Consider the following 14,473-nt stretch of genomic DNA (forward strand, 5'->3'; position numbering starts at 1 on the left):
CCATACCAACCCCATGCAGCCTGAGCCCAACCAGGGACCCAGAGCAGGCATGGACTGGTGGGACCCATGACCCATACCCTGACTCCATGAAGAATCCAAACAGCCTTCTGTGGATGACACAGACATGTCAGGACACGGCCATGAGATGTGATTTACCCTCTGTCTGGGCCGCTGTCCAGACCCATCGGCATTTCACCAGCTGAGGTTGGGTACCAGCCAGCAAAGACTGCATTTTCCATGAAACAGCTGACACTTGGAGGGTGGGGTGTATTCTGTGACACAGAAAAGGACCTTGGATCCTGGGTGGGTCTTGGTGCTAAGAGTACCAGGGGAGTCCCCACCTTCTGTGTTCCTGTTACCCCCCACCCATTGCCAAGATGCTATCTTCCTGATGGACAAAAAGGTGTCCATGATGGCTTGGCTAACCAGAAATCTTATGAAATGGCCTTCTGTGTGCAGCATTCCTGGTGCTGACCTGAGCTGTCCCCTTCTCCCCAGTCCTACTACTCTTATAGCTTTTGCACCCTCTATCCCATGAGCGCATATATACTATTTTTAGTTTCATTGTTTGTTTATTTCCTTTGTGGTGCTGGGTGTTGAAACCAGGGCCTTCTCACTAAAATATAATTATCAGCACCTCCATCCTTAAATTCTTGAGATAAGGCATTGCTAATTCCTTAAGATTCCCAGGCTAGACTTGATCATGTGATCCTCATTCCCAAGTGTTGGACTATATTTTCACCTCTCTCAGCTTCCATTTTTAGATTTTGTGCCATTATCTCTTCTTCTTCTTCCTCCTCCTCCCCCTCCCCCTCTCCCCCCCCTTCTTTCTTCTTGTTTCTTCTTCTTCCTCCTCCTCTTCCTCCTCCTTCTTCCTCCTGGAATCGAACTTGGGACCTTGCAGGGTGTGGCAAAACTGAGCTACATCCCCACTCCCCCCCATATTCTTTATTACATCCCATACCACAGGGGTTTGGGGCCAGGGCTGGACGGGCAGATACTTCCACCACCCATAGCCCTCCTATGTGTTGTTGGAAAGCTTTTCTTTTCTGAATCACAGAGATTGTCTTAGTTACTTTTCTTGTTGCTGAAATAAAATACCGACACCCAAAGTTAAAGGAGGAAAGGTTTATTTAGCTTAGTTTGTAGAGGTTTCAGTTCTAATTGTCTGGCTCCAAGGCAGGGTGGCATTGCAGAAGAGAAATAGTTCATGGTGGGCACAAGGTAGTAAAACAAACAAGAGATGACCACAGGGCAGGTAGCACTCACACCCTTAATACTAGTGTCCTTTATCTTACCATGAAATCAATTTCAGCATCACACACTCTAGATCCAGCCACCTCTGAAAAAGCCCCTCCTATGACTGCATAGGCCTTGGTGGGGGTGGGAGGGACTTTGAGACACAAACCATGACTCTATCAAAGAATAGAAAACATACATCCAGACTTGCCTGATTTGTGATGTGAAATTGAGCCTTGTGGGCTGAGACTCTGAGCCTGGACACTAAACTGTTCTGCCTGCTGCAAACTGGCAAGAGTTTGTGCTCCCAGGCAACACGAGAGTCCTCAGGGCACAGCCCCTTTACCATGACGGATATACATGTGGCTTGGGACAGTGTCAGATCTGCCCTGACAGAGCTTGCCTCACATCTACCACACCAGCACCAGGTACAACTTCTACAGAAGAAACTGGGCTCCAGGAGTTACATTCCTGCCGCAAGGCATTGGCTCAGGGAGGATCTGGTGGTGATAGCAGGGTCTCCTTGCCAGAGCTCTGTGGTTACCCCAGGCTTTCCAAGAAGGAGCATCACCCATCCCAGGACCCAAAATAGGAAAACCTGGTGCTGGTGACATGTGACAAGGAGTCTGGAAGTTGGGACTTGTCAGGTGCATGGCTATGAGCTCCTGAGGCTGGGTCAGATCTATTTAAGGCTGTCAGCATTTATTGCACATGTAATCTGTATATCTTGGGTCTGGTGATTAGGTTGCAGGGACTTTTTATAAAGTTTGTAAGAAAAGACTTGTTAAATTTGGCAGCTTGATGTTTGAAAGAATTTTGAAGAAGTTGGAGGAATTTTAGGGTTCAAAAGAATTTATTAAAGCAATAGTATCAGATTTAGAGGAGGAGTGTTCAAGCCATGGTATCCAAAAGATCTTGGTTGGGAAATCAGGGACAGAGAGGTAGGGGTAAAGGACCATAGACTGGGTAGAAGGAGAAACAGTGGATGTTGATTTAATTTTTGTTCTGTCTTTATTTCTCCTCTATCAAAGGAGTCATCAAGGCTGGCCTTATTCTGACTTTGTTTCCTATTTGAAATCTGATCTCTCTATATGTACTGTTATGGTTTAAATATAAAATGTCAGCCAAAGACTCATGTACCGAGGGCTTGTTCTGCAGTGCAACAATGTTCAGATATTGAGTTTCTTCACTGTAGAGAGGAGATAGGTTCATAACGACTATAGCTTCATAATTTGATGGTATTATTGGCAGGTGATGGAAACAGTGGCTAAGGCCTATTAAAGTTAGTGGATCATGGGGGAATGACTTTGGGGTTTTATTCAGTCCCTGTCCCCTTCCTATCTGGGTCTTTCTCACTCTCTTGACTACTACGAGGTAAGCAGCTTTCCTCTGCACTCCTACTAAGCACTTCTACTATGATGTTCTTCCTTGGAGACACCTACATAAGCCCAGACTGAAACCTCTGAAATTTTGAGCCAAAATTAACCTCTACTCCTTAAGATGTAAATGTCGGGAATTTTGTCCTAGTTATGGGAAAGTGACTAATACAGAAAATATTCAGCAGTATCAGATGTGCTGCTGAAGAATGAAGTAGCTCCTTCACACTCACAAGAAAATGTGGTTTGGAAGGTCAGTGGAAGGGAGTACCAACACCTGATAGGAATTGATAGCTCCATTTCTATCCTTAGCTTTCCTCAGCTTGAGGTGTAGTTAGGGATCCTCTATGCACTGTGAAAGATTCTGACTCTGAAATAGGAAGCTCTCTTACCAATCTGGGCTGTCAGGGAGATTACCACAGAAAATTCTGAAGACAAAGACTAGAGGCTGACACTGTAGTTGGTACCTGAATGCAAGTCCAAGTACATTGCAGGAGACTGGCTGCTGGCAGTGGTATTAAAATTATTATCAGGGTATATTCCTTCTGATACCACCTCGGGCCCCAAATGCAGAATAAATACATCTCTTCCATATCCAATGTCTTCATTCTTCTCCACACCAAGCAGGTTTTGTAAAATACTGAAATATTACTGATGGTCTGTTTTACTGTTGTTACAGTCATTACTGCTATTTGCAGTGAGTGCTGCTAAGGAGGGCCCAGTAGGGTGATATGCACCGTATGAGCAATTGCTGGATACAGACCCACTTCTGGAGCTCATTCACTCAATGTGATGTTGAATGATGTTGCATAATAAAAATTATCCAGATACCACCTTTGATTTATAACCTTTAAGTTGGTTCACTTGTTCTGATCTCATTTTCTTGGAGGCATTTGCAATTTCAAACAAGTCTCATCTAATACTGAGACACTGAAAACACCATCATCTAAGATCACCTTCAGGTGCCTCAAAACCAAGAATGGCAGTCACAGAGTGCCTGGGAAGGGCAGTGGTAATGCTCATGATGTAGGTGGTACCTTAGTACGGGTTGAGGCACACTTCTGGGATCCTACTGTCTGTGGTCAAATTGACTGTCTCCTCGTGAACTAATTCCATGGGATCTAACCATTGTCTTTTTATGTGTATCAGATACATGATCTTGGAGTTTTTATTCCGGAGCTTATTTGCAACCTCAAACAGTTGTTAATAAACACTGGTACATTATTACTTTCTGTCATTTTTTTCTACCCATTAAAGTGTTTTCTCTGCAGGTGCCTTTCTCTGTGCAAATGAAACCAATCTTTCCTCTGTGGCTTTCAAAGTCCTCTTGGTAGAGATAGTGAATCATATCACCCAGGCTGGAGCTGTGATTCCATACCAAGATGGTGTTCCCACACTTTTGCAAGACTGCCACAGTTGATCTATTGGCAGTATAATTGGGGATTCTCTTGTGCTCAGTAATGTGCAGTTTGACAGTGTATCTTCTGGGTCACTGAAAAATCCATATTTGCAAATATAATGAACTGGATGCCCAGCCTTGAAGTGTTAATATAGATGACTCTGGGATCTTGAGAATGTTTGTCCCATCTATTTCTGTGCATGATGTGGAACCTCTGGTTAGGTGGAAAGGCTCAGGCCTTCTTTGGCAAGTATCCATCCAAATAGTAGTACTTGAAGTTCCAGTGACTATTGATGCACTGACCTCCATGCCTGCGCAGACCAGAAATTTCATACTCGTCTGTCTGTACAGAAGGTGCCATCATTGGAAATGAATGTTTTGTTGCTTGTAGCTTGGTAGCTTTTAAGGCAGACACAGGAGAAGCCTCCAGGTGTGTTGTGACAAGATATATGGTTTCCGTAGACCACAGTGGTTCCAAACTGGAACTCATTTTTATCAACACACTGTCCTCCCACTGGCCACAAAACCATACTTGCAAATACAGATCTTTTTCCTATCTCTTTGCTGGCATGTAGCATGTTCTTGGCAAGTGGCACAGATATTGTTGGCTCTTGGCAACCTGGTCAAGTCAGGCTGAGCAACAGCAGGAGGCCAGGTGGATAGATCATGGCCCAGGGCCCCAGGCCTAGACACCATCTTTCCTGTGACTCCTGACACAGCCTAGAGGTGTGGAGATAGGGCAGTGAGTGTTTCCTATCTCTTTGCTGGCATGTAGCATGTTCTTGGCAAGTGGCACAGATATTGTTGGCTCTTGGCAACCTGGTCAAGTCAGGCTGAGCAACAGCAGGAGGCCAGGTGGATAGATCATGGCCCAGGGCCCCAGGCCTAGACACCATCTTTCCTGTGACTCCTGACACAGCCTAGAGGTGTGGAGATAGGGCAGTGAGTGGTGATTGGTAGAGTAGGTACATGTATATAATACAGCTTGATTCTTTTCTAATGTCCTTCCCTGCTTCCTCCCTGGGCTCAGAGCTGTGTTTGTTTGAGTCTCACAAGAGACTTTGGACTTGGACTTTTGGACAGTGCTGGAGCAGGTATGACTTTGGCGAATCTTGAGGGCAAACTGATACACATCTAGAATCCTAGGTTGGAGCCTAATTGGGGAGGGGGTGTTCCACAGTGAACCAGGTCCACTCATCCCAAGAAGTCAATTGAAGAGATGGTGTTAGGTGAAGACAAGAAAGAGAGGTATTCTCGTGTGTCCGTGCTGAGGAGGAAAAACATTGACATAATGTCTGTCTCTCCAACGGGCCAATGATAGTCTTGGGTTACAACAAGGGTCAAGTGCTAGCACAACTGGCAATCTTAGGCTATGGTTTGTTGAACCATTACCTGAGGATTGGTCAGGCAGGACCTTCCTACAAGATAGTTGATGTGACCTGGTGCAGTGGCACACACCTTTATGCCCAGAGTTAGTCAGCCAAGGAAGGAGGATCAAAAGTGTGATGTCAGGTACCTTAGCAAGACCTTTGTCTTAGTTACTTTTCTCATTACTGACACAAAATACCCAACACCCAAGGTTGAAAGGAAAGGTTTATTTGGCTCACAGTTTATAAAGGTTTTAGCCCATAGTCAGATGGTTCCAAGGCAGGGTGTATCACAGAGGGGCAGAGGGGCATCACAGAGCATAAACTCTTCATGGTAAAGGAGAGCAGACGGGGCAGCAGACAAGTGACAAGCACCAACATTTGTTCCTTGTATCTTATCTAAGCTACCTACCTTTGGGGAATAAGCACAAGTGAAAAGCAAAGGCAGCCTCCAAATCCTTTTGTTACGTTTGGCCCTGTAAGATGAATATGCTGCAAGCTTTGAGAAGTGGGGACTAGTGGCAAGACGGTAGGTCATTAAGAGTACATTCTAGGGGCTGGGGATTTAGCTCAGCGGTTCGGTGGCCTGCCTTGCAAGCGCAAGGACCCAAGTTCAATCCCCGGTACAAAAAAAAAAGAGTACATTCTAGGGGCTGGGGATTTAGCTCAGCGGTTCGGTGGCCTGCCTTGCAAGCGCAAGGACCCAAGTTCAATCCCCGGTACAAAAAAAAAAGAGTACATTCTAGAAGAGTATTCTGGGACATAGTCTACTCCTCTTCCACTTCCCTGCCAGGATCTGCCAAGTGCTTCTGCTACAATGTCCAGCTTCACCACACACTTAGGTTGATCACACAGACTGGGGCCTTGGAACCTGGGAGGCAGAACACATCTTCGCTCTTCATCAAATGTAAGAAGTACTTGTTACAGCAACTTACAACTTGCTGCCACACCCAGTGACACTGCTGTCAGACTCTGAGACTCCTGACCTGTAAAAGAATACATTTGTGGGCTGGGGATTTAGCTTAGTGGCACTGCACCTTCCTTGCATGTGCAAGGTACTGAGTTTGATTCCCTGTACAAAAAATAAAGAAATATGTTTGTGTTGTTTTAAGCCACCACAGCTAGGGTCACAGGCCATGGCAGTAATGTACTGCTGAGTGAGATTTACCGGTGAGCTTAGTTCCCCCTCAAAAAGTAGACATAGCCTGATGGGAACCTTTGAAGAAAACAGAAGGAAAACCACCACTATGCACTGACATAAAAAGGAAGAGCCCAAAAGCATTTTGTTAGTTTTACTCAATACAAAACTAGAAGGGGAAATAAAGAGATATATAGAGCTAGAAAAACTAACATACTTCAAACACAATTTGTTATCCACCAGGAGTTAGTGCACATAGAGTGTTAGAACAGAGTTGAGTATTTAGAGAAGTTCTCAACAGAAAATTAGGAGGTGGACACATAGAGGTGAAGAAAGTGATGGAGGAGAGAAGGGAAGGAGAGGAAGTAGAAAAGGATGAAAATGATCAGCTACATACACACACTAACATATCAAAGCCAAACCCGTCATTCTGTGTTACTATTATGTGCTTAAAAAAATACAACATAAAAAAGAATTTGAGGACCAAGAGAAGCTCACTGACTTGCTGCAGAGGACCTGTTACCTATGTGATGTGCCAGTGAAGGAAAACATACAATTTACCTTAATAGAACAAGATTCCAGGGACTGCTTGAAGAGAATCATGCAAAACTTCACAGACTTGATACATTTATTGACATAAATGGACACACACACTATTGATGATGGATGGGTACATGCGATACTATAAAAACCTGAGTGTCTCTATCATTAATCTGAAAAGCATAGCAATCCCAGTCAAAATTTTCTTTTGTGTATGGAGGACACTATATGTAACTTGATGAATTTCTACCTTGCAAAATGGATGTGATCGTGACTCACTGACTGGTGAACTCCCCCACCCAAGCAGCCTTGAGCCAGTATGTATGTCTACAAGGTCACAAGGAAAGGGAAAGTATAAATTATTCCATACACCAGTTGGATATTATAGAAATAAAATAAATATAACCAGCTTCCTTTATGGATTAAAACCCAATCCACCGCTTGCATATCCTCAGCTTTTTGGTGTCTCAGTTTCCCCAGTCAAATGTTTGAAAGTCTAAGGCTTTCTCTAGCTCAGGGTCTTCGGCTCCAATCTAGCCATGAGGACAATGAGCTGCCTAACACAAGGATGTAACACTCAAGAAGCTCCCTAGGAATGTTACTGCTACCCATGACTGCATAGGCCCCAGGTAGAACAGTTCCTGGAGGGGAGGTATCCCTGTGTCCTGTGCCCTGTGTCCTTTCAAAGGTGAGAGTTGCACCCATACTGCAGGCCTGCACTCACCGTGTTCTCTGACTCATTGGCATTCCCTGCAAAGACAGAAAGCTTGTGTTAGTGACTGCTACATGCTGTACCCTGAGATCCTCTAGCCTGGGACCATCACATCCTGTGCTGGGCCAGGAAAGGCAACAGGACAGTCCTCAAGGAATCTGCAGGCATGAACCTAAACACCCCTCTCCCTTTCCACAGTTATCTTCCCCATTATTTCTGGAAGCTTCCAAGATGCCTGTGGTTCTTTGTACCTACAGCACCCAGGGGTCATCTAGAGCCTTCCACCAACTTGCTCTCCCACCAAGCCTGGCCAGACAAAACTTAATCCAAGCCAGGTCTGCCTCTGACACTGAACCTAGTAGAAGCTCCAGTGACAGAGCTGGCTGTCCCTCAGATGCCTGAGCACTGTGGTCCCTGTAGGTTTGTGCCCTTGGTTCCCTTCAGCTTTTGCCCTAAGAGAGGAGGACTCTTTCCTATGTGCAGCATGAACTTGGGAGGAAGTGGACAGCCCTGCTGTGAATCAGGCCCCACAGGACCTACCTGCAACTGGGCGACCTCTTGATCTTATCAAATTTAGACGTTTGCATAGGAGTCCACATATGAATAGAATGACACAGATGGAGATCATGATATAACCGATCCAATATAGCCGGTTGCTATTCTCTAAAAAGTGGCAAAAACAGAAAATGCCTTGGTAAGGTTAGAAACTGGCACTTTACCCCAGCAGTCCTATGATAAAACAAAGCAGCACCCCCACTTTCTGAAACCTCAGCCACAGCAGCCCTGGGAAGGAGGCCCAGAGAACAAGCCATGCCTGTGTGAGGAGAGGACGTTGCTCCTACACCTGAGGGCAGGGGACTGTCTTCCCCAAGGCGGTCTCCTGGTGGAGTCAAGCCTTACACAGGTTTGAAGGCCTCATAAGGCTCTCTGAGGGAATGGTTTGTCACCATTCCTAGACCAGGCCAGTGGCCTCTAGGATAATTGCCCAAGGCGATGGGCAGTCAGGCCACATCTCAGGTGATCCACACGTCCCCTGTGACAGCAGTGGATGTCCTGGTTATTACAGTAGGAGCAGCTGAGCATGTCCCACTGTAGTAGGGTACAGACCCATAAGAGGAGCTCAAAAGGCCACCTGACATCCTGCCTCTGTAGAGTTTCCATTTTCCAGTAAGAAAGAGAAATCCCAACATTTTAAAGTGTTTGTTTATTCAATTTTAAATTATGCTAAAGTAGATATAACATAAAATTTATCATTTTAACCATTTTCTAGAGTACAGTTGAGTAATTTCAGACATATTTACATTGCTGTGCAACCACCATCACCACCAATCTCTAAAACATTTTCATCTTCCAAACGGAAACTGTCCCCTTGCCGGGGATTTAGCTCAGTGGTGTCTCCACTTGCCTTGCAAGCACAAGGTCCAGAGTTAGATCCCCAGTACTAAAAAAACCCCAAAAAACCCCAAACCCAAATCTGTCCCCATTAAGTACTCACTCCTCCTCCTACTTTCTTTCTCCATGGATCTGACTCTATGGATCTCATATAAGAGGAGGCATATAGTACTTGCCCTTCAGTGACTGGCTTATTTTGTTGAGCAGTGTCCTTAAGGTTTACTTATATTGTTACATGTATCATAATTTCCTTCCTCTTTAAGGTTGAATAATAATCCATGGAATGTATATACCACCTTCAGTTTGTCTATTCATCCATCTATGGCCGCTTGGGTGGCTTTCACCTTTTGGCTGCTGTAAATGCTGTGAACACAGCATGCAAATATCTCTGAGTCCCAGTTTTAGTTTTTTGAGAGCTATACCTAGAACTGTGATGGCTGGGTCATAGATAGGTTAATGCTATTTTTAACATTCTAAGGAACACCTATATGTTTTCCACAGTACCTACACTATTTTGCATTCTCACAAGGGATGCACATGCTCCAATTTCTCTACATCCTCCTAACACTCCAGATATATATCATAGTAGGGACTGAACTCATGCTGTGAAGCAGGTGTGGTGCCACTGAGCTAAATCCCCAGCCCTATTTTCTGTTTTTTAAACAGTTGCAGGCCTGAAAGGGAAGAAGCAGAATCTCATCATGCTTTTGATTTGCATTTGCTTAATGATCAGTGACACTGAGCATCTTTTCATGTGCTTGTTGGCCATTTGTATGACTGTTGCAAAAAAGTCTGTAAAGTTCCTTTCCCCATATTTATAATTGGGTTTTGTTTTACACTGTTGTTGCTGACTTGTGGGAGTTCTTTGCATATTATGTCTACGGCTCTTTTATTAGATCTGTGACTTGCAAATATTTTTCTCCTTGTCCATGTTGCCTTTTGCCCTGCACATTTTGATGCACAGAGGCTTTTAAGATATCTGAAATCTTGTTTGTCTATTTTCCCTTCTTGGTCTATGCTTTTGCTATCATATTGGAAATCACTGCCAAATTTAATGTCATTAAGGTGTTCCTCTAGGTTTTAAGAGTTTACAGGTTGAGGTCTTACTTTTAGGTTTTTCTTCCATCTTGAATTAACTTTTAGTGCATGTTGTAAAATAAAGGTCCAAATTCATTCTTTTGCCTGTGAGTATCCAGTTCCCCAGAATCATTTGTTGAAAAGATTATCCTTTTCCCATTGAATGGCCTGGGTGCAAAAGTCTAACTACTTTAGAGAATTGTTTATAATTCAGTTAACAAATGAATTGTAAGAAATTTAGTTAAAATGTAGTATGTGTGTGCTTATTCAGCCATAACAAGGAATAAAGTACTGGCTCACACTACAACCTGGATAAACCTCAAAAATGTGGTGCTCAGTGAAAGAAGCCATCTATAAAAGGTCAGATATATTCTGATGCCATTTTTATGAAATGCCCAGAATAGACCCATACACTGAGATAGAAAGCTGATTAGTAGTTATCAGGAGCTAAGGGATGTGTGGTATTACAGTGTAAGGGGATGGCGTCTCCATTTTGGGGAGATGTGTACATTTTAGAAATAGAAGGAGGTGGTGATATTGAGTGACACTAACTTATGAACTTTTAGATTATTGATTTTAGGAAGGTTGTACATGTACAAATCTACAAAAATGAAACCTATTAATCTGTGTAAACAATATGAACTAGTGAGAAAAGTATAAAAATAAAATGGTTAATTTCGTATTATCTGAATTTCAACTCAATAAAACATAGCCAGGTTAAAAAAACAAAACAAAACAAAAAAAAGAAAAACCTCTTACTTGGATCAGCCACCCCACAGGCTATATTTGATGTGGCGTTGCATTCCCACAGGACTGGAATCCCCTCAGGACACCTGGAGAGAGACACTCTGTTAGATTCCTTTGGGGCCTCTCCCTGACATCAAAAGCAGAAGGTGGCTTTGCAGTCTCTTGGTATCTGCCCAGACTCCTCTTGGGAGAACTGTGTGGTTCAGTCAGAGACTGCTGAAGAACCTCCTAGCTGTTCCCAACCTGACCAGCATCTAAGATGGCGTCAGTGAGATTCTCACTAATGGCCTAAAGTTGACCAATTTTCCTCTTCTGTGAATATACGGACAGCCTCATTGCTGCCCTATGTATAGAAGCAAAAGTGAACTTGCCCTGGTTTTTATCAGAGCCTCAAGATTTCAGGGTTTCTTCCTCATCACTGCACACTGCAGGCCTATTGCTCATATTTATGCACCTTCGTACTACCTAGGCCTGGATGAAGGGGGACTTTGTTACTTGTTGACTTTACTCATAGCATTAAACACTCCGCATCTCACAGCGGGTGAAAGTCATGCCTTTATCTAAAAATCATTCCTGACACTCCTCCTTAGCTCTTCCTTTTTCCTTTGCTATGCCTTGCTTATAATCTGGGTTCTCCAACACTCCTGGGAATGAATGATGCTTCTTCTTAGACCCTTAACTCCACAGACTTCAAGCAGAAAACACTGAAGAAATCTCCAAGAAAAACAGCCTTTTGGGAATTTAAAGCCCTGCTCAGGCTGGGATTGTGTCCTTTTGATAGAAACCAGCCAAGGAGACATTGGCAGGTGAGTCCTGGGTCACTCAGGCTGCTTCAGGTTCTTCAGCACAGGATTCCTACAGTTGGGGAGGCATCATGCAGATCTTCAACACTTCTTCGGACAGAGGACAGTAAGTAGGGAATAAGGCCTTCATCAGATGATGCTGCAAAGCCACGTCTAGCATCAATTCCCAGGCATTATGTGCAGAATAAGGAGAAGAGTAAGAAGGGAAGAACCCAAGGGAAAGAGAGGTCTGGGCCTGACAGCTGGTAGCTGTCCAGCAATGAGGAAACTGAGGGGACTGAGGAATGAGGGGCCGTGACAGAGAAAGGGAGGGTTGTGGAGATGTGGAGAAAGTGAGGCATGAAAGGACCAAAGACTACTTCAGAGAGTCAAAGGCCAATCAGAAGAGCACAGGATGAAGAGAAGGAACTCAGGCAAATGGAATGTGTGCAAACTGGAATAGCCTGGAAAGTGATGGGCCTGGCTGCATTTTGGGAGAAAAGAACAGAAGCTGTGGTGGGAGCCATCTCCGTGTTGCTACAGACTGCACTGACTGCCTAAAGGTGACGGCCCTGCTGGTTCTCAGCCAATAAAGTAGAATCCCCTCTGTCACCTCCAACCCATGCCCACTTACTTGTCACATGGCATGCAGGATTCAGAGGACTCAGGGTACTGGTAGAAATAGCCTGCTTTGCACTGACACTTCCGGTTGCGGGTCTGGGAGCACTCCCCCACCATTTCCTGGTCTGCATTCGAGGAAACACTGGGGTCAGTTCAAGATGGAGACCCTGACCACTCACACACACGAACCTGCAGTTACTAGAAATGGGAACATGGTGTGTCCCCTGTATGGAGCTTAACCAGCCAAAGTAGGTGCCCTGAGGTCTTGTTTAGTCTCAAGTAGAAGATCTATGGGAGTCCACTGCTCTATTCTTTCAACTTTTCTACATGTTTGAAAACTTTCATAATAAAAAGTTGCTTGTTCTCGGGCCGGTGATTCAGTTCAGCAGTCGGTGGCCTGCCTTGCAAGCGCAAGGACCTGAATTCAATCCCCAATACCAAAAAACAAAAAACAAAAAGTTGCTTGTTCTCTAGGAATTGAGCTTTGTCTTTTTTCTGTGCATATTTTGTTGGTTTCTAGATGGAATTGGCTAAATTTGTGATTAGAAAAAAATGATAAAAATGTCAAGAAAATGCCTTTTGGTCAGAATATGATTTAAGGTTGTTGTTACATTGTTCTCACTCTGACAATGCATAAGGAACAATTTTTATGCCAATGAAAACACACTTGCTGCATTTCTGCAGCATCTGTTTGTGACTGTTTCATGCCAGTGCTGGATGAATGGGTAATTGGCTTTTCTCCATGTTTTCAAAGTTAAACACTGAACACCTAAAATATTGAGGCTCAGCTTCAATTTCTTCTTTGGGCCACATTCCTAGCAAGGGCATCACTGGGTCTAGGGGTGCAGGTATCATGTCCAGATACCAGCAGACTCACCATCATGGCAGGTGTCACAAAGGAGGCAAGAGTTCAGGCCGTTGGAAAATGCTGTGAATGTTCCTTGGTCACATGGGACACACTTTCCCTGGGTGTGGGGTCTCCGACAGGGCTCCTCGACATAGTATCCTGTACAAGCAGTTGGACAGAGGTGAGATCCTCTTCCAGGACCCATCTGGGTCATGGGCTATACTGTGCTTCACCCAGTGTCAGGAGGTTCACATGTCAAACAAGTCAACAGATATGCTCATGTTTTGGAGTTTAAGTTCAAAGTAATGTCTGGAAGTTGCAAGTTCCTAGACATGATTAAATGACCAACTGCTTTGGTGGCCTCCTTGTGATATTTACCCTCCAGTTATCCTTCTTGAACTTTCCCTGCCTCTCTTTAGGGTTCAGTTCTCACTCCTAGCCAGGTGGAGCTGCTGTACGTGCCCTGCCCACTCAGTACAGACAGATACACAGACTCTGCTGTACAAATTCGGGGTCCTCCTTACATGGGACAAGAGACACCTGTCTAAGGTTCTAAAGAGTAGGCAGCAGCTGAGTACAGTCCCTGGTCCTCACACACTCTATCAAGCATAGCCACTGGTCTGCTCCAATGGCCACCTAAGTCCACACTGGGGCATTGGGTCCCATCCCAGGACTTACCGGCAGGACACTTCTTGCAGCAAAGGCCAACATCCATGTATTCATCATCACTGCAGGACCTGGGGCCAGGGAACTGTTGGTTCTGCTTATTAGTTGACATGGCTATGGTGATTATCTTCAGGTTGAAAAAAGACAAGAAATGTCTTACTAAAACCCCATATTTATTGGTGATTATATTTGTCTTAGAAGTGATATTGTGAAGCAATGATAAAGGAAGCAACAGGCAATGGTCTCCTCACCTAAAAGTAATCATTATGAGCAGGTGCTATCTGGTATGTGTTAGGAACTCTATTGCTTACAGCTCTCCAGAAGGGACGAGCAGATAAATCCAGGTGAATTTTAGTCAATTTTGGCTATTAACACAGTAACAGGTGCCTGTATTCCTTGCTGGCAGCCCAGGAAGGAGCAAAAGATGAGTATTAGGGTGGCCAATTTGTTGGTAAATTTATTGATAAAGTTTTAAAATCTTTCTCATCTCTACACCATGCTCTATTTCCTAGCAGTGGCTGCTTCTCACCGCAGAGGAGCAAAAAAAAAAAAAAAAAAAAGGAATAGTTG

General features: G+C 44.3%; 1 protein-coding gene and 1 pseudogene across 6 annotated transcripts in view; both read right to left on the minus strand.

Moving 5' to 3' along the window:
* Positions 1-2,780: 2,780 nt before the first annotated feature.
* On the minus strand, positions 2,781-4,710 carry LOC104870466 (annotated as a pseudogene).
* Positions 4,711-6,056: 1,346 nt separating this feature from the next.
* Positions 6,057-14,473, minus strand: part of LOC104870213 (tumor necrosis factor receptor superfamily member 23-like) — an 11,679-nt gene continuing 3,262 nt past the window's right edge. For 5 of the 6 annotated variants that reach the window (XM_010635681.1, XM_010635684.1, XM_010635686.1 and 2 more), the window contains 7 exons: positions 13,916-14,030; positions 13,268-13,396; positions 12,404-12,515; positions 11,000-11,073; positions 8,312-8,434; positions 7,784-7,809; positions 6,057-6,362 (listed from right to left, as the gene is read on the minus strand). In XM_010635681.1, the coding sequence (XP_010633983.1) occupies positions 6,303-6,362; positions 7,784-7,809; positions 8,312-8,434; positions 11,000-11,073; positions 12,404-12,515; positions 13,268-13,396; positions 13,916-14,030 (639 nt within the window). In that variant the 3' untranslated portion in view covers positions 6,057-6,302. Of the gene's footprint in view, positions 6,368-7,783; positions 7,810-8,311; positions 8,435-10,999; positions 11,074-12,403; positions 12,516-13,267; positions 13,397-13,915; positions 14,031-14,473 lie in introns of all 6 variants that reach the window. The other variant, XM_010635682.1, reaches the window with a different exon arrangement.

Source organism: Fukomys damarensis, unplaced genomic scaffold (genome assembly GCF_012274545.1).
Source record: "Fukomys damarensis isolate Sample0158 unplaced genomic scaffold, DMR_v1.0_HiC HiC_scaffold_27, whole genome shotgun sequence".
In the NCBI taxonomy this organism is placed as follows: domain Eukaryota; kingdom Metazoa; phylum Chordata; class Mammalia; order Rodentia; family Bathyergidae; genus Fukomys; species Fukomys damarensis.